At 35.0% G+C, this 18768-nt stretch overlaps 3 protein-coding genes across 9 annotated transcripts; 1 reads left to right on the top strand and 2 right to left on the bottom strand.

Moving 5' to 3' along the window:
• Window positions 1-2466: 2466 nt before the first annotated feature.
• Window positions 2467-10914, bottom strand: LOC18589520 (Zinc finger C-x8-C-x5-C-x3-H type family protein). 6 transcript variants are annotated; one of them, XR_016028156.1, is made up of 11 exons: window positions 10785-10913; window positions 6254-6443; window positions 5979-6058; window positions 5781-5876; window positions 5195-5288; window positions 4260-4492; window positions 4006-4112; window positions 3697-3925; window positions 3470-3542; window positions 2874-2974; window positions 2467-2784 (listed from the first exon to the last, which is right to left on the bottom strand). XR_016028156.1 is itself a non-coding variant. In XM_018127867.2 (10 exons), the coding sequence occupies exons 1-10, from the start codon at window positions 10826-10828 to the stop codon at window positions 2779-2781; spliced, it is 1152 nt and encodes a 383-aa protein (XP_017983356.2). In that variant the 5' UTR covers window positions 10829-10914; the 3' UTR covers window positions 2467-2778. The 6 variants fall into 6 exon arrangements, 5 of the variants coding, with proteins under 5 accessions (XP_017983356.2, XP_017983355.2, XP_088665499.1 ...); XM_018127867.2 differs by lacking the exon at window positions 2874-2974 and having other exon boundaries at window positions 10785-10914; XM_018127866.2 differs by having other exon boundaries at window positions 2467-2974; window positions 3470-3539; window positions 10785-10914.
• Window positions 10915-11055: 141 nt separating this feature from the next.
• On the top strand, window positions 11056-14454 carry ROS3 (RNA-binding (RRM/RBD/RNP motifs) family protein). 2 transcript variants are annotated; one of them, XM_088810271.1, is made up of 4 exons: window positions 11056-11525; window positions 11804-12214; window positions 12304-12588; window positions 12704-14454. In XM_088810271.1, the coding sequence occupies exons 1-4, from the start codon at window positions 11121-11123 to the stop codon at window positions 13613-13615; spliced, it is 2013 nt and encodes a 670-aa protein (XP_088666397.1). In that variant the 5' UTR covers window positions 11056-11120; the 3' UTR covers window positions 13616-14454. The 2 variants fall into 2 exon arrangements, with proteins under 2 accessions (XP_088666397.1, XP_007014591.3); XM_007014529.3 differs by having other exon boundaries at window positions 12304-12603.
• LOC18589518 (myb family transcription factor PHL6-like) lies at window positions 13885-17373 on the bottom strand. The gene is made up of 7 exons (XM_088809690.1): window positions 16786-17373; window positions 16263-16476; window positions 16106-16182; window positions 15973-16012; window positions 15405-15480; window positions 15258-15327; window positions 13885-14202 (listed from the first exon to the last, which is right to left on the bottom strand). The coding sequence occupies exons 1-7, from the start codon at window positions 17371-17373 to the stop codon at window positions 13885-13887; spliced, it is 1383 nt and encodes a 460-aa protein (XP_088665816.1).
• Between the last annotated feature and the right edge of the window lie 1395 nt (window positions 17374-18768).

Raw genomic sequence — 18768 nt, 5'->3', positions numbered from 1 at the left:
GAGAAGGAAAACTAAGTTAAATTGAGTGTGATAGGTTTTCATGTTTAATTTATGTGTGTGATGCTTAGTTATGATTTTATTCAATATTATGTGCTAGTTATTATGGATATTCAATATATCTTGCTTAGCTACTGTGGGCATTGTATATCTTGTTTAGCTATTATAGCTATTATGGATATTATAAATAGTTTATTGCAAATCTTTAAAGAAAACTAGATGCATTGACTAAGGGGGAGCAACTCATTATACATAAAGATTTGAAGCATTTATATTGAACGTAGACATTGCACTATTAATCTAAGAGTGTTTTGTCATTATAAAAAATAAGAGATAGAGAATGTTGACTCTATATGTTTTTTATGATAGCAAAATATTCCCATTTATTGATGACTAATTATATTGTTTAAGTGTGCAAGAGAAAGCTTAAATCATTAATATATTTGGTATTTGTAAGCAAGTCAAGATGCTTGTTCAGTTGCAAGATGGGTTAATTGGTTAAACAAGCAAAGAAGAAAGAGCTACAATTGAGTCACAAAATATAAGCTTTTTAGTCAAATGATGATGGGAGTTAGTTAGCTAAAATTCGAATAAGAAGTTGAGGGGCTTAAGAGTATTGAGAAACAGAAAAGACTTAGTCGACCAAGAAATGGGTTAGTCAACTAAAAGCATATTGCCAAAAATCTGGACTTCAAGACAAAAATAACTTAATCGACTAAGAGCTCACTGTCAAAAATTGGGATAAGAAAACAGAGACAACTTAGTCGACTAAGAGTGTAGTTAGTCGACTAAGATCATTTTGTCAGAAATTTTGAATTAAGTACTAAAAGACAAAATAACAGCTAGAAAAGGCTAGTTTCTGTCTCCAACGGCCAGAATTGATTTTGCAAGTATTTAAAGCCTCTCCAACAGTCAAAAACAAGAGAGAAAAGTTATCCAAAGTGATTTTGAGCTTAGAAGACCAAAAACCTTCTCTTTACACTTGTATTTCACTCCAATCCTTTGAAAAAGTGTTTGAGCTTAGCTTTGTACATCTTAGATCAGTTAGGTGATCAATTGTACTTTATCTTTTCTTCATTTCTTGGTTACTTAGAGTGTGCAAGGCACTCTAAGGGATTTATTCAAGCTTGGATTGCTTGATTGAGTGTATAGGTTCTAACTTAAGTTAGAAAAATTAGTTGTTGGGTTTTGGTTGATCTTGTGAAAAACCATTGTTGTAGGTTGTAATTGAGCTTTTGAAAAATCACTTTGGTTTTGGTTGAGCTCGTGAAAAATCATTGTGAAAGGTTGTGGTTGAGCTTTTGAAAAACCACTTTGGGTTTTTGTTGATCCCGGTAAAAATTATTGTAAAAGGTTTGGGCTAAGCCTAGTAAAAGCCATTGTAAAGCTTGGTGAAAACTTGTTAATTTCACCGGTTCTTAGTGGATTGGTTAGAAAACCCTTGGTTGGATAATCAAAGTAGTGAATGTAAGTCTTAGACCGAACCACTCTAAATTCTACTGTCTTATTTACTCTGTTTTTGTTTTATTTTCATTCTTTCTTTTATCTTGCATTTGTCTACACTTAGAGGTAATTTTTGAAAGAGCCAAATTGTACTATTCATCCTCCCTCTAGCACATTTAATTGGGACTAACAACATTGGTATTTTACTACTACAAATTATAATGTAATTTCACCATTCACGTTACAAGAAATTTTAAATAACAAATATCCTCTGATTGTTGAGATTAGAGATTTTGCACTGAGTCGAGTTTGAACCAAAAACTACTCGGCTCAGCTTATTACAACTCTAATTGATATTGTGTTAAATCTTAATCATCAAATTAACAAAAAATCCTAATAATAATAAATTTATTTTCAATTACAAAAATGATTTTCTATCTAAATTTATTATTATTATTATTATTATTATTATTATTATGACCAAAAATATCAAACTAGGCCATCATATGTGGTTACGCTTCCAAGATTTTGAAAATGCAGTGCATCTCTGTGGAGTTTCATTTTACACAAGAATAAGCCTCACATGTAAATATGAAGCCTAATGTAGCTGGTTCACATAATTTAAATAATAATATTAACCTCTTTGTATAACTGGAAGTTGTTTTAAAGTTGAAATGGAGCAATGAATCAATTTTTCAGTGATTTAGATTTAGTTTTTTTTCTTTTTTTTAGTTTAGGTGCAATTTTAAAAGTTAAATAATTAACTAAATAAACAAATAAATTTTTAAATTATATTAAAAAAGTTAATTTAATTCTTATCTTTTTATTAGCTTCAAATAAAACCATAAATTTTTATTTCAAGTCGAAATAAACCCCTTACACTAACTACTTCGTCATCTTTCACGTGACATCATCTTGATGGCATCAATGTCACGTGACAAAGGACGTGACAAAAAAAATTATCGACTGTATCATTGACTAATTAGTCAACTATTAGTAAGAAGCTTATTTGATTCAAAATAAAAATAATAAAAATTCAAAAACTTCTTTGGGTATTTAACCAACAAACAGGTATCCTTATTCTTTGGCACTTCATGCCTTCATACACATGACAGATTTATCCATGGCATTTTCCTTTCTATCAAGTTGTAAAAATCAGAGCCAAGAATAGACAAGTTTCACAAGATCATGCCAAAATCCTTCTTGTAACTTTACTTTGTCAAGCCTTAAAAGGCCTAAAATCTCCTCCCCCCCCACCCCTTCAAACACACAGGACACCAGCAATGAACCCTCCGATGACAAACCAAATCTGGTTGACACAGGTCTCCTGCACTTCTGTTACAACTGCAAAACAATGAAGCACAGCCAATAGTAAGTGGCTTCCCATCTTTACCATGTGGGATCCACATTCAGATGGCGCTTGCAGAAGACACCTATAGGAAGCATGCTTTGTATACACATGTTTATAAACTTTACATCGTTCTGATATGAATCCCAGCTAAACATAAGCATCTGGAGGAGCTTCTTCAGGAATCTAGATAATATAACAAAGTAATTTGAGATAAGAAGGCCAGAAAAGATTAAACTACAAAATACCTTTCCCAAATAGTATAACAAGGGTTAAAACAAATCACATAAATTACTGGAATCATGACTATTCAGTAAACCTAAATAATCAATTAATTTTCCTGTTTACAAATCAAGATTTAATCTACTTTCTTAGCCCACAGCTTTTAGAAGGTGCATGCATTTATGGAATTTGTAATGTTTTTTCGCTGCAGCAAGCAGCATAAATTAACAAGCATCACTTGGTTATTTGGTCACTACGAACAACGAAAGCAACAATAGAGGTTGACGCCTTCATTTGAGGGGGAAAAATTTAAACAGCAGGCCCAATAGAGGAATGCCAAATTTGAAATGCATTGATTCCAAATTTGAAGATGATATACATTGAACCCTAAAGATAGAACATAGAATCTAGTAACTTTAACTCCTATATAAAAAATATAGCATAAATAAAGTCCTTTACCTCTCCAGGAATCCATTTCTCTTTTAACCAAACACTTGAATCCCCAGAAACAATCTTCCTTTGCAAGTTACTTCTGTCAGATTTGGAAATCGAATTAAAGAGGATTATAAGCATATGAAGTATTCTAATTGATATCAATAAATTCATTCAAAATATTACAAAATGCTAGCAACTAAATAATCTCTTAAATAGATTAGGAGTGTACAATAGCTTCTCCAACAACATACCCTAACTGAATATCTGTAGCTGATTGTCCATCTGCTTTAGAAATTAAGTTTGAGACATTGAAGAGAGCAGGAGGCTGGACGCTTGATAAACTGAGGTTTTGTGTTGATACTACCGGAGCAGAAAATTGGTTGAGTGCAGTACTAGTGACACTACTGTTGCTGAAGCTAGACATGCTTGTGGTGAAGGCAGCTGCAACTGACTGGTTAGGTTGTTGGTTACCGAATGAAACTGTCATGTAAGGACTGAAATTAAAAGCATACATAATACATGTACAAGTACAGTGTAAGTGGTAAAACCTTAAAACTTACAGGCATTGGCCAATGGAATATTGTTTGTTGCAAACACACTTGAGGCTTGGGCAGAACTTGAGAAAGAAATTGGTTGCCCAAAGGCATTATTTGACTGTATAGAGGGCCTGAGAAAATATTGTTTGCAAAGTTAGTAAAAACCCTGAGGGCTAAACTTAGAATCAGGAAAGAAGTTGATTTCAGCTTTCATAAGTACAAAGCAAGAATAATATGAAACCAATTTTTTTATAAAAGAATTTAGGAGTCATTCTTACCTCACTGCAGATCCTGAATTAAGTGAAGCTCCCAGCTGGCTAAAACTGGAGACAGAAGGAGGGAAACCATTTTGAGAACGGCCAGTATTTTGAGGAGAGAATGCAGTTGCAGTGGCTGTGGGAAATGGAATTTGTTGGGCCAGGGTAGAGCCAACAGGCCCTGTATAGGGATTACGAAGAAGGTTTTCAAACTCAACTAACTTTGAATTGAGTAAATTTCTCTCTCTCTCAACCTGTGGAATTTGCAGTTAGTAAGTGCCAGTCAATGATAACCATTGCATAGTATGACATCAACATCTCCTGGAATTTTCATAACAATGTGGTAATTGATGATAGGCAGAAACAAGGAGTTCTTTATGCAGCAGAAATACACAGACCAATATTTACAACAAATGTTTTGTTTGAAAATAAGAACAAATTAGTTATAACATAATACATTGAGAGCTCTTGATTCATTTCCAGAGCAAATTTGTGTTATATGTATATTTTTCAGTTTATCAGATTAAGCATAGGATTCTCCTAGGGGTAGCAAAGGAATTCTATCAGCAAAATTCTCTAATCTATCTGTCTATATGTGAGTATTTGTGTGCATGGCTGCATAAGTGTGTATCTAGGGTAAAAGTACATTCCTAGGGCTTAAGGCCCATGTCATAAAGTATCCCAGCTATCTCTGCAAGAAATTCAAGGTGATGATATCAACAATTGCATTTAGCTTTGACTCAACTGTTCACTGGATCCATCAGCCCATTTATTCCAGGTTTCTTCCTTTCTCACCGAAGCTTAGCCAAAAGCATATGTCTATATCAAAGTAATTCCAAAGTTATAATTCAGAATGAAATGGCAAGCAACATAGGCAAATGTACTTTGGTGACTGTGTATATATGATTAACATGCAACCAAAAATATGCAAAGCAAGGTATTGAAGATCCCCTCACAATTGACTGCAAGCTTAATCCATGTTTTGCATCATCATATGCTGTTGCCCGCAATTCTTCAAAGCTGACATCACCAACGATGTCACAAGGAGAACTACAAACAAAAAAACTCAAACTTTAGACCATGTTAATATTCCTTTATTCATTCTCATAATTACAAGAATGGACAATGTATATCTACCACCTGACAGGCTCTGGCTAGGAAAATGGGACAAGGGTGCACTAGCCATTAAGTTCAGAATGGTTTTAACAGCAGCAGATTTCCTAAACCAATAAAACATTCCTAAGGAAAATGGGTTTCACCTCTCTACACATCTAATAAGATCTTAATCATGTTGGGAATATAATCTAAAATTTAAATTTGGGGCAAAAGGATCAGGATATGCTTAATTTAACAAAATTAAACTTTTAGAGGTTGTTATTATTTATGAGCACCCTAAAACACCCGAACAAGAAATCATTCTTCCTATCCAGTGCTTCTGCAGATATTTTGCCCTTGAAATTAAAAAATATTCATGGAAACAAATATCATAAATGTTGTGAATCTTTTGAAGGGCCTGTAGACGATATAAATTGTAAAACATACTTTTTCCAATGGCTGTAACATGTAAGCTTCCAAAGGGGTCTCTCATGCTCAAAATCTTCAATAATAGTGCGTTTGCATAACTCAGGATCTGTGCACCTTTTGCATGCATCAATTTCACATTTTGTCAGAAGAAACAAAAATTATTTTGAAGTTACACAGCAGCAAAGAGAAATGACATAACCAGTCATCACTACTTACTGATGATTCGTTGCCTGGGGCTGATTATCAGGCTGCCGCAATGAAGGGGCACTGCTGGCAGAGGATCGGGTCCACGTATTCTTTTAAAAAAGAGTAAATTACAATACAATAAGGAAGAAGAGTCCAAATTAGTAAACCTTTAAAAAGAAGCAAAAGATTTCCCGAAACCTTCCAGAGCTTGATTCAAGAAGGAAAGCCCGAAATGGCATCATATATCCAAGCAACCAAGTTGTAGGTCCAACTGATACCTGCAGATTTTAAGAGTGGAAAATTACCTTGAACTGGTTCTGTTTATTTCCAAAATCATTGGCCCCTTTTGACTGAACATTGTTCTGAACACCGAATCCAAAAGGATTGGGCTTTTGTTGTTGGTGTGAGCTAGCTTGAGTGCCAAATCCAAAGGCGTTGGACTTTGGCTGTTGCTGTATCACATGAAGAAATTTGCACCTTTCACCATACTGACAGCTGGAGGATGAGCAACGAAGATTAAAGACTTAGTGAAAAATCTACTAATGATGCATAATGAAAAATCTACTAATGATGCATAAGTTAGGCATGTGTGCTATATATAGAAAAGACAATTATGTACAAACAAAAGTTAATTTTTGGTCGAAGTGTGAATTTGGTTCCTCTACTATTTCAATTCAGCAATTTTAGCCTCCTTACTTTCATTTTAATGAATTTAATCCCTACACTTTTATTAAAAATAAATTTAGTAACATGATACCGGTGTTACAATTTTGCAATTAAATTCAGCTGAAAGGCTCTTTTTGTTGATGACTTGATATGCCAACCTGAATTTTTGTGGCCATGTGACATACATTAGCAAAAAATGATTTTCTTATAAAAACACTAAAAACTGTTTTTCTAATTTTAATAAATATTAGTTATTATTTAATTAAATAAAATATGATTTTTTAAACTGATACATAGTAAAAAGTTTAGTCCACATCAGCATGTCACATCATACCAAAATACCACATCATCACAGCTAAAGCCAAAGTTTTAACAGCATATCAATTGTCCTAAAATTGACTTTTAATGGACGTGTAAGGACTAAATTCATTAAAATTGAATAACAGAGACCAAAACCACCAAATCGAGATAGTAGAAGTATCAATTTCAAACTTTGAATTTAACATTTCCATCAAGATACTTTTTGGCAGAAAAATGAATGATAATAAATCAAGCATGAAAACCCACAAACTTATCAATTCAAGCAAAAAAAGCTACAAAAAGATCATTTTTTGCATTTTAAGTAAATATACTCAAGCTCATGTGCATTGCTAGGAATAGAGATCATTAGGTGATATAAGTAGATGTTAGGGTTAAGGTGCAAAGTTATTCATTCTACTTAAGGTGGTGGTCCAATTTCAGCACCATTTTAAAACTAGTGCAGTTTAAACAGAACACTTATAATTAGGGAAAATTTTGGTGAAAATGCAACAATAGTAAAATATTCAGTGGAATGTTCTGATGCACCTTGTTATATTATTCAAAATAGAGTTCTGAGAATGACACGGAAGAAAAAAACGTACCACCTTAGAACCATGTTTGGTTGGGAGGAATGGCTAATCCATTTCTCCCCGATGCTTTTTTTGTACTTCATTCTTTTGTTTGGTTACAGAATGACCATTTTGTGAAATGACCATTTTTGGGATAAGTTGAAATAGCTATTACAGAGGGGGACGTTAGTAATAAGCCCCCTTGGTAATAGCTAGTCCACAGGCCACAAAATGGGCTAAAAAATTTTGGACAAAAATGTTGTTAATTATTTTGTCAAATTACTAACCTAAATAACCTAACCCTAACATATAAAAACCATCATTTTACTTTTTTTCTTTCTCTCTCTACGTCATCTGCCTCTCTCCTACTCTCTCTAAACTTTTATTAATGCCGATGAGTTTGCCTGAGTTAAGAGTATTTATCGTTCGAATTAGTTGTCTAAGTCTCAAGACTACATAAATGACTATAAGTGCATAATGTAGTTGATAGATAGCATAAACTTTTTTCTAAATCGTTATGACTATGAACTATTGAAAACTGAGCTAATGCTAGGACAATTCCCATATAGCAATACACTATACTCCTCAAATACTAAGAGGTGGTAATAACACTAGCTTGTAGTGAAAAATGAGCAATGTTTCTCACATTTTCATGGAGAAGTGCATGTAATGAACTTAGTCCAAGACAATGAGTTATGCTTTTGGACTTAAAAGTTTTGGGCCATTAATAGATAAACCAATGGAGGTTGTTGAGATTATCATTTGAAGGAGGATTAATGTTGTGTCCATTGAAGAGACTAAGTAGAAAGGAGAAAGGGTAAAGGAACTCAAAGACTTGGTGTTAAAAATTTGGTATTCAAATAAGGGTTGCACAAAAAATTGGTGTATGTGTCTTCATGGGTAAGACATTGAAGGATAATGTTACAAATATCAGAAGGATTGATGGCAAAATCATAAGTATAAAGCAAGTGTTGAAAGAGGAGACTTTATGGTTAGCATGCATGCAACTAAGTGGGCTTGGATGAGCAGCTCAAGGTCATATCTTTTCAAAGATTAGGATGGATCGATCCAAAAAATCCTCTGATAGGAGAGGATATTAACAGGAATATATCTAATAGGCATAAAGGACTCTATGGAGTAGATGGGTATTCATGGAGGTCACGGTTAGAAGAAATGATGAGAAAATACTTTCTAAGACTTTGCTACAGATTAGGACCTCATGATAGCCAATCACATTTTCTCAAAAGCAAGAACACCATGTGATCACTGATAAGACTGGGATATCAAGAACAGAAAGAAATAGATTTCTTTTTTAAAAGGAAAAGAGACTGAATAGTTTGTTAAAGTCATTCCAAGAGAAAATGTGACTCACTAATATAAACTAATGTTTACTCAACATACATGTCCAATGATGGAAAAGGAGAAGTAAATTCGTAAAGTGCTCAATAATTAAATGATAGGATTTGAAACGTAGAAAATAATTGACTTTTAAGAAGAGGTTGTTTGAATAAGGAAGTTGGGAAATGGGTGGGAAAGCCAAAGTTACATGCGATGATATCACTTGGTCACATTCAAAAAGTGGCCAGGGATGTTTTCAAGAGAATCTAAGGTGGGCACTCCTTCATACGAGAAATCTTGGTGGTTAATAAAGGAAGTATAGGAAAAAGCCCAAGTTGAAAGAACTTGTTTTAGAGATTTGCATAAGTAGAGAAATGTAGAAAAGCTAGAAAAGCAAACAGTGGCAAAGAAATATGCTAAGAAGACAATAAAAGTGAAAGCTTTAACTTTAGAAGATTTCTATTTTCTAGAAACGGTTGGATAGCGAAGAAAAAAGAGATAAAACTTGCCCAAATGTGATAAATCGGACAAGGAACTTCAGTACAGCAAAGTGCATTAAGGATGAGATTGAGAAGTGCATTTTGCTCTAAAAAGTTATTAGGGACAGCTGGAGAAGTCTATTTTATATCAGTGACAAATTGGACGCCTGTATAACTTTGGCGAGGTTAGTAATTCATATAATTAAAAAGATTATACTTTTTATTGGCAGGTTCGAGAAAAAAAAAAAAAAAGCTTTGGAAAAGATGAAGGGTAGAAAAAACAGTTGGACTAGATGACATCCCTATTGAACAGTGGAAGTGAATGGAGAAGAATGAATATCTTGGCTTACAAACTTGTTTAATAAGATTCTAAGAGCTAAACTAGATTTCAGATGAGCAGAGAATGAGCACTTTAATACCCCTAAACAAGAACAAATCAAACATACAAATTTTTGCCAATTATAGGGGTATCAAGTTAAGGAGCCATACGATAAAATTATGGTAGAGGGTGCAAAGACAAAGATTAATGAATGAGACTAGTGTTTCTAAGAACAATCTGATTCTATGGCAGGTTTTATACAGAGCTCTCACTATAACTAGAGAGATTTGCACATGGTGTTCATTATACTAAAAAAAAAACTACTGATAGAGTCACTAGAGAATTCTAATGGAGGGTCCTGGGAAAAAAAGGAGTTTAAACTACTATATTCAAGATGTAAAAGACATGTTTGACAGAGCAATTACTTTGTCAATACTCATACCACAAAATATCTTGGTTCAGTCATTCAAAGGGATGGGAGAACAATAGAGATGTCACCCTGACCCATGCGATCCAAGCAGGTTGAATGAAATTGAGAAATTTATTGGGAGTCTTTTAAGATGCCAAAATTTTCATTAGAAATTAAGCGAAAATTTTATAAGAGAGTCAACAAGGTGGGGGACTGATCCTTTTAGAGTTCTATCATATTACTCATTCCCTTGTGCACTATATGACCTAACTTTTGTTTTTTTATTTTAGCTAGTCTGATAGGTTGCAAAAACCCACCTTCAAGCTTTGCCTGAAATTCACGGTTAAACTGGGAATTTTAAGCAATCTAAAAACCCAAGGAAACATTATGTAAGTTAATCGACTATGGCCCTATGTATTTATTTTCCAGGAAACCCCTTTTTTTTTCTTCTTTTAATTTTTGAACATCTTGTTAGTGCAGTTAAAGCTCTATTCCTTCCTTTATCGAAGCAATAGTGTCTGAATTTGAACCAAACCCTATGGAAACCATTCAGATCAAGTTTGTTAAATTCGCCCTCTGCAGTTTATCCTTCAAGACCTCAGTTTATGGGCAATAAGAGATTGCAAACTATATATAAGGTAAGGGTCATCCTCTTGATCCATCAAAAGCATGCAATTTGAAGAAAAGAAAAAAATAATCTTTGTATGAAACATTGAACAGGTAAGCTCAAGAACAATAATAGAAAAGAACAAGTACCTGCCACGCTGAAAGTTTCTGCAAGGCTCTTTCTTGTAATGCATTTATAAGTTATGTGAATGAAGAAGGACGCCGCAACCAAAATAGCTTGCTAGTTCTACACACTTGCGATGCTTGTTTCTGTTCAAGCCCTTTGCCTATTTATTCTTCTGTATTGGACAAAAGGCGCGGTGGGCTCTGATGGATCAATAATTACAGTAACTAAGCCCAACATAAGGTTGAGGCCGTCCCTGGAATAAAAAGCCCTTTCTATTTCTAACCTGGCGCTTTGGCAGGCAACAGGAACCTTTTCTCTCGAGTCCAGCGTAGGTAAACTGGGAAAAAGGAGAAATATCAATGGCTGCCACAGCATCAACAAGAATACATGTAGGAGGTTTGGGGCAGAGCGTTAGCAGCGATGATCTCCGGAAGGTTTTCTCCGCCGTGGGAACGGTGGAAGGACTGGACATTATTAGGGCCAAAGGCCGCAGCTTCGCATACGTGGACATCCTCCCATCTTCCTCCAACTCCCTCTCCAAGCTTTTTAACACGTACAATGGGTGCGTGTGGAAAGGAGGTAAGCTGAAGCTGGGAAAGGCGAAAGAGCACTATCTTACCCGCTTGAAACGGGAATGGGCGAAGGAAGAAGAAGAAGCACACCATCAGCCCATGCCCTCTTCTTCCGATGAACCCTACAACGGCAACAAGGTTCACGTCTCCCAACAGGGCCATCTTCGGATTTTCTTTCCTAGATTAACTCGGGTGAGCTTTCTGTTTCATTTCTTAGCACTTTTAAATTCCAACCCTTTTCTCTTCTTCTGCTAGCTAAAGCCGCCTTCTGCTGAGATTAATATAATTTGATCTGTTTGCCCTCTGAAATTTTTATCTAGTCTTAAGATTTCAACCTTGTACTGGAAATTGCTTTCTGAAATCTGTTGTCTGTGTCACTAGCTTACCGGAATTAGTTAGTTTTATATATTTGGAATTGCCGACTTCAGCTGAGACCATATCCAAATCATGAATGACTATATGTTATACAGGTGAAATCATTGCCACTCAGTGGGACTGGAAAGCATAAATACAGTTTCCAACGTGTCGAAGTCTCTGCCCTCCCCATACATTTTTGTGATTGTGAAGAGCATTCTGGTCATTTTAATGCTGTGAGACGAAAAGAAGGTCAGAATCATGAAGAAATAAATGGTGTCATGAATGAGGAAGAGGTTAGTATGATGAGCTCAGTAATGAACAAGCTATTTGAGAGGGCAAACATCTCAAACACTAGCAGTGCTATCCTAGCAGATGAAAGAGAGGATTTCACCAAACTAATTGAGGGTCCACTGTCCGATGAGGAGGAAACAGATGATGATGACCTCATAATTAATGTTGTTTCTGATTCAAATAATCGAGCAGCTATGTCTGGGAGCAGGGAGAAGAAAGCAGTCTCCACTGAGGTGCAATTATATAGCTCTCTGTTTGTCAGGGTTTCTTAATGTTTATTATCCTTGCGCTTTATTTCTTACTCTTGCTGTATTGAACACAGAAAACAGGACTTGGTGAAACCCATATTTCTAATTATGGAGCAATTCGGAGCGCGTGCAAAGTGCAGGAAAATAATACTTTGCATCCAAGAAAGAAGAGGAAACCACTTCCTAACAAAGAAGAAGATAAGCACCAACTTGTTTCTCTTTTTCATGGACAGAGAAGGAATTCAGAGTTTGATGATAGTAATGCAGATTTTGAGGAGAATGAAGCCAATGAAGACAACCTCATGATTAATATTGTGTCCATGGCAAACAAAAGATCAGGGAGAACAAAACTTGATAAGGTATCATTGAAACAGGTATAACTTCTCATTCGATTTTTTTTTCTTCTATTCTATCAGCATTATGTAACTGTGTACATTCTGGTCCTAATTCTTATATTGCTGTCATAAAATTAAGAGGTTCAAATCCAGTGAGAAACAAACTTCTGAAGATGGACCAATTCAGAATGAGCACAAAGTGCAGAAAGACGATATTTTACTTCCTAACAGAAATGAAAAGGGAAATGTTCAAACCCAATCAAATGAATCTGTCGTTGTTGCTCAAACCACTGGAGCAGAATGTGGTCTCAAACAGTCGAATACTAGTTGTTCGTGGTCGCAGAAGTCTTCATGGAGGGCACTTGTTGGAGATAGAAGCAATAGTGCATTCAGTCTCTCTAATATTTTGCAAAATGTTGGTACTACCAAGGAAAAACAACAAATTTCTGATGGTTGTAAAGTGAACAAGACTCTTGATAGCAGGAATGGGAATTTGGCAAAGCCTAAGAATTTGGAAGGCATGTTAGGCAAAACAGAAATAGTGGATGTGGAACCTCAGCCAAACCAACCTAAAACGGCTTCAAGTAATTCAGGAAGAGGTTCTTCATGGCTCCACAAGTCCTCATGGATGCAATTGGTAAGTGAGAACAGCAGTTCTTTCAGCATCTCAGAAATTGTGCCAGGCAGTACTACAAAGCAAGAGTGCACAAAACCCATCTATGAGGATGTGGTTTACTCCGCTGATGGAAATCATAGCAATAAAACGAAATCGCATAAGAGTGAACCTACAGTATATGGTTCTCCTGCTTTAGGAGTCAGAAAGGAAGGAGACACTGTACGGAGTATTCCAGAAAGCAACCAGCAAACTGTTGTGGGCAATACAGATGCTTCCGTCCCAACAGTTGAGAAATGTAATTCAGAACCAGACAAAGCTTTTGGTGGAGATACTAGCATAGGCGAAACTTGTTCATTTATGAGAAGCTCTGCTTCATTGAAAGAGTGGGTAAAGACTAAGGCCGCCCTAAAGGGGTCACGCAAGAAAAAACGGTAATGAGACGTAGTAGGGTGTTTGAGCTCTCTGACGTTCTGGTGAAATGATTTTGTTATGATTCTTGCAAGAGATTGTATTCCATAGAAACATACTTGAACCATCAAAATATTTTAGTCTGCTTTTCTTGTCATAACAAAACCAGGAAGATTTTCGTCATTTTCACCCTTTTTAGTCTTGGACTTATGCAACAACCCAGGTATCTTGTTCATCTGTTCAATCCTTTCAATCATCACAGATTTTTAATATAATGACAATTATTTGATTCCTATTCAACACGGGATGCTGGTGTTTGTGATGCTTTCTCCTTTATGCGACTTTTGACATTGTTCTGGTACAGCAGCTTGAGACGCTTTACGCTTCGGTGAGTGGGTTGAAGGGCAGTCCGTAATGGACTGGGCCCCATTCTGTGAGAAGGCAGCCTCGGATGAAGACAGGAGCGGCATTTCAGTATGAATTAACGTTGTATTGTTAAGTGATGGAAAGCATTGGGCCGGAGTCAAATTGGTGCCAGCTTTCTTTTGTTCTTCCATAAGCTTTCTCAAGAACTGTCCTTGCTTCTCTATTTGCAACTGAAGTTCCCTTTGCACCTATGCAAATCCAGAAGAAAACAATTGTCATGTTAGCAAACCTGCCAAGTGCCAACGTTACTAGAGGGAGCCTAGGGTCACAAAAGAGAAGTAGACGATATGCAACTGAAAGTACTGAACAAAGATACAAGGACATTGTCCTGTAGGTTAGGCTTGAGCAAAATCAAATCAATTGCCTACTCAAACTAAATCAAATGTGATTTGAGTAAAATAGTTCTACCTAAATGATTCATTCAATCAATTGATCCATAATATTTAATTTAATTGATTTTTTGGTTAGTTCTTGATTTTAAAATTTTTAGATCAATCTATTCAAAAGATCAAACGAATGTTTTTTATGTATTAATATATATATAATATGTTTTTTATATATTAAGAAAAATTTGTAGTAAACATAATTAATAATATACTAGAAATATATTAATTTATTTTATATATATATATATACAAATCATAGTCATAGTAATTTAATTTTAATTATATATATTTATTTATTTATAAATCTATATTAATATGAAATTACAAGTTATATATTTTAAATGATATAACACTTAAATAATATTTCGTAATATTAATGTTATGAATATATATATATATATATTTAATTTATACATAAGTATTTCTATAACTTATAATAAATTTTATTTATATGATTATATTTAATAACCTCATTAATTATCACTTTAGTTTTTATAACATATTATTTATACAAACTTTGATATTAAATATTATAACGTATAAATTGTTTCATTAATTTCATATATACATAATAAAATAATATATTATATATACATGATTTATATATTTTATAATTATAGATGAAATTTATAAGTTTTAATCTATTGGTCCAAAACCAAACGTGTCAAATCAATTTTATATATGATCGGTTTGGTCTTTCTTTATGTTTGGTTGATTTTATAAAAATATTTGATTCATTTGATCTTTAAATATGATGGACTAAATTACCCAATCTATTTATTTGCTCACCCTACTAAAGGCAATTAATACACACAAAAAGAAAAAAACTACCAACATAAAGCAGCGCAAGAACGCACCTTAAGCTGTTCATGCAACAGCTTTTGTACTTCAACTTGCATTCGCAAGGTCTCTAGTACTTGCGTGTCCCTGCCATAATGGCGTGGAGAAATCATTAGTGGTTTGAGCATGAATCAAAGAATAAAAGTAGGTTACTGGAATTTCACCTTTCTTTTGCTATATTCCCATCACCATGGGTTTCAGTTAAGGTTTCCTTTTCTTCAAATCTGGAGCTTCTTTTATCTACAAATATAATGCATGTATGAAAAGTAAGCAATCAGAGCTTGGATGACTTCTTTTTTGGGATTTAAGTGACCAGCAAACAATAATTATGTCTCAATTCTTGATCACACTCTGGCTGATGGTGAGAGTTAAGAGATTGAAAGGTTCTTCATAACTACTGATCCAGCTAGCTATCTGAAGAATAATCCAAGAGGTCGATAGTCGAGAAGGTAGGAATTTTCCTTGTAATAAAGAGGATGGCAAGTTTACTGCTGTAATAATTGGGTCCTTTAAAGGTGTATTCTGCTGCAATCTCGTTTCAGTAATCTAAAAGTTTAATGTCCCTTCTTCGCAAAACCAGGGTCACATAGCACACCAAGTGGGATGAACATAAACTTGTCTGAAACTGTTTCTTGTAAACGTCAAGAAGCTATGTCTTAAAACACAAGATACGAATTAGAGTGCATGATTAATGTAAACATAAAATTTTCTTCATAGAATAGAATTTTATACCATGTTTAAGCTCTGATACATTCTTAGCAAGTCGATACTTCTGCAATATAGATTCAAGGAAAAAAATATTCATCAACAGATTGAAAAATTTCTTTAATGAAGATCAAATCCACAAGTTAGCTAGAATGATCACCTGCAAATGGCTCTTAACATGACAGATATGTAAACCTTGGACATTCATTAGCTTCAAAATATTCTTTGGCGTGGCACCTATACAATTCATAGCAAAAGTAGTAGTTCGGCTTAAGAATCAAAAGCATTCAGATTTTACTCAGGATGTTTTAGCTCACTCTCAGGTCCGCCAAGTTTGTCAACTGCGTTTAAGAAAAGTTCGTGGAGCTTAGGCATCCATCTTATTCTTTGTTTATTTGCAGCTACAGCCTCAGGATGTTGATGCGTTGAATGTATGCAACCATCAAGATTAACAACCGAAGAAAGACAGTTTCTGTTATGTTCCAACTGAATGACTGGGACTGTAGCAACTCGTGGCACTTTATGTGTTTCCTAATCAAGATGGATGTTAAAACTCAATATGGTTCTGAATCTATATATAAATTACCATGAATAAGACGCATGCAATACCAAATTCAACTTGACATCATCATCGATTGTTGGGCATTACCCACTAGCTATAACCTATCTAATCAATGCAGGTTAAATGACATTCTAAATCATCTTTCCTGATCCTAAAAATATTGATCAGTAATTTGGAAAAGTCAGTGATTAGTCATGTCCTGCATCATGTTCAAACCATTGGCCATTTTGCTGGTATTAATTTGTCAAAAATGTGAGAAATGTAACAAAGATGCTCACCGCAAGGCCAGGATTTTCATTTTCACTTCCATTCCCATTCATTTCGATCTCAAGCTCTCGTGTCAAATATTGTAGCTGCAGCTGCTCTTTTAAAGTCAAAGTGCCCTTTGGATAAGCTGAATGTTCAGGAATGACGGTAGAATTTTCTGCTGGGACATGAGGGAAGACCATGAATTTCTCAAAGTCCTCTTTGTCACAAGTAGTTGTCTTACCTTCTCCGAAAAGCAGTGAGGAGTCGGGAGTATTTGTTGCAGGAATCAGATGATCAAACATTGGGAGTGGGGAAGAACATCTCGAGTTTCCAACATGCTTTTCAGTGTTCGAACTTTCTGAAGTTGATGAATGGAAACCAGTACACAACCTAGTGCTCTTATGACATATGATATAAGAATTATGAGGCACAGGGTTTGGAATCAAATCTCGGGGCTGGGACACGGATGCTTGTGGTGCCGAAGCAGGTGCTTCTGACTGTTCGTAACAAGGCTGCAGAATAGTAAATGATGAGTTTCCATTTGCTGAAGATAGGCCTATTGGCTCGCCACTCAACAACTTATAAACAGAGGAGGGTCCAGAACGGCTGGTTTGCATCGCTCCTTTTACACTTTGCTCGTGATAATTATGTTTTTCACTTTCTGCAAAACATAAAAAACATACAGGCTTTAAAAACTGGGCAAAAGTGCTCTCTGCTGGAAAACTCTTACTACTTCTAAGCTATTTTACACGTAATAAAACATCTGTCCAAGCAGTTTGGATCCTTTGACAAGGAAGTATGTCAAGGAACATAATACTGCATGAACTGGCTTGTGCCTTAAATTGCCATGATGAATTGTTATAGCCAAATAGAGCAAAATTAGCCTAGGAAATTTCCTTTTCAATATCCCTTCGCTACTTGCAACAACTCAAGTGCTTGAACCATTGGAGCATATGACCTCATCAATTAAGTGAAAACCCTCAAAACAGTAATTTACTAATTTCAATTTGCTAAGGGCTTCTCTGATGTATAGCTAAGATGCGTATCATTAGTTAAAGAAAGTTTCCTTAAGCCAAAAAAAAAAAAAAAGTTAAAGAAAGTATCTCTGAGTCATTTTCATTCTGCATCTCTCTCGTTTAAGCAGAGTACATAACAATCTTCAATATTCAGTAGAGATATATGTGTATACGTCCAGTTCAGAACAAAACTACATGAACAAGCAGAGACCCTGCACATGCACAAGGATACACTGTGCATGCAGATCATTAATTAGAAATTAAATTAAAGAATCCCAATATGAAAAGATCATAAAGAAGACCTTGTATGTCTCAATCTTAACATCTAATGCACAACAAACCAATCAAATGATGACAGAGAACCAAGAGCAGCAACAAGAAGGATGCCCGAAACAAAACCTCAACAAGGCCAGATAGAGAAAATATTGTCATGATACTATAGATTGTTGAGTATTCTTGACACAGTTGTTCACGCACAAGTTTTTATCAATACAAGCCAAGATAAACTGCAGATAGCAATAGCTCAAAAGGCAAATAGATATGAAAATTGTTTACAACTTATACGAAACAGCAGCTTTTGGCCAGAGAAACTGCTAAAAACATTATTATAACGATAATGAAGAGTAAAAAGGAGAGAAAGGAAGTACGCAGGCCTTGAAACTTGAAAGCTTTCGAGAACAACATGGAGATGGCAAATGATGCGTTCTTCAAATTCTGTTACCTTCGTCAACTCTAATGCCCTTTGTTATTGTAACCATAACAAAAGTAGCCAAGCCAAAGAGGTTGAGATTATTATTGTATTAGTAGATGTAGTGATTGGTCTTTTGGATAAGATATGAGGTGAAGGAAACAGTCTTCTTTGTTTCACTCGCCTGATCATTAATTTTGAATTTCACAAGACAAGCATTGCTAATGAAGTTTCCCACATACTTCGCAATTTTTGTGATTTGTCCTAACGCATTTCTAAATCAATATTCAAAAGTAAACGGAGGTTTT

The sequence above is a fragment of the Theobroma cacao genome, chromosome 9 (assembly GCF_053813885.1).
Source record: "Theobroma cacao isolate CCN51 chromosome 9, ASM5381388v1, whole genome shotgun sequence".
Classification (NCBI taxonomy): domain Eukaryota; kingdom Viridiplantae; phylum Streptophyta; class Magnoliopsida; order Malvales; family Malvaceae; genus Theobroma; species Theobroma cacao.
The sequence above is the reverse complement of the archived record's forward strand: the minus strand, read 5'-3'. Positions and strand labels throughout refer to the sequence as shown.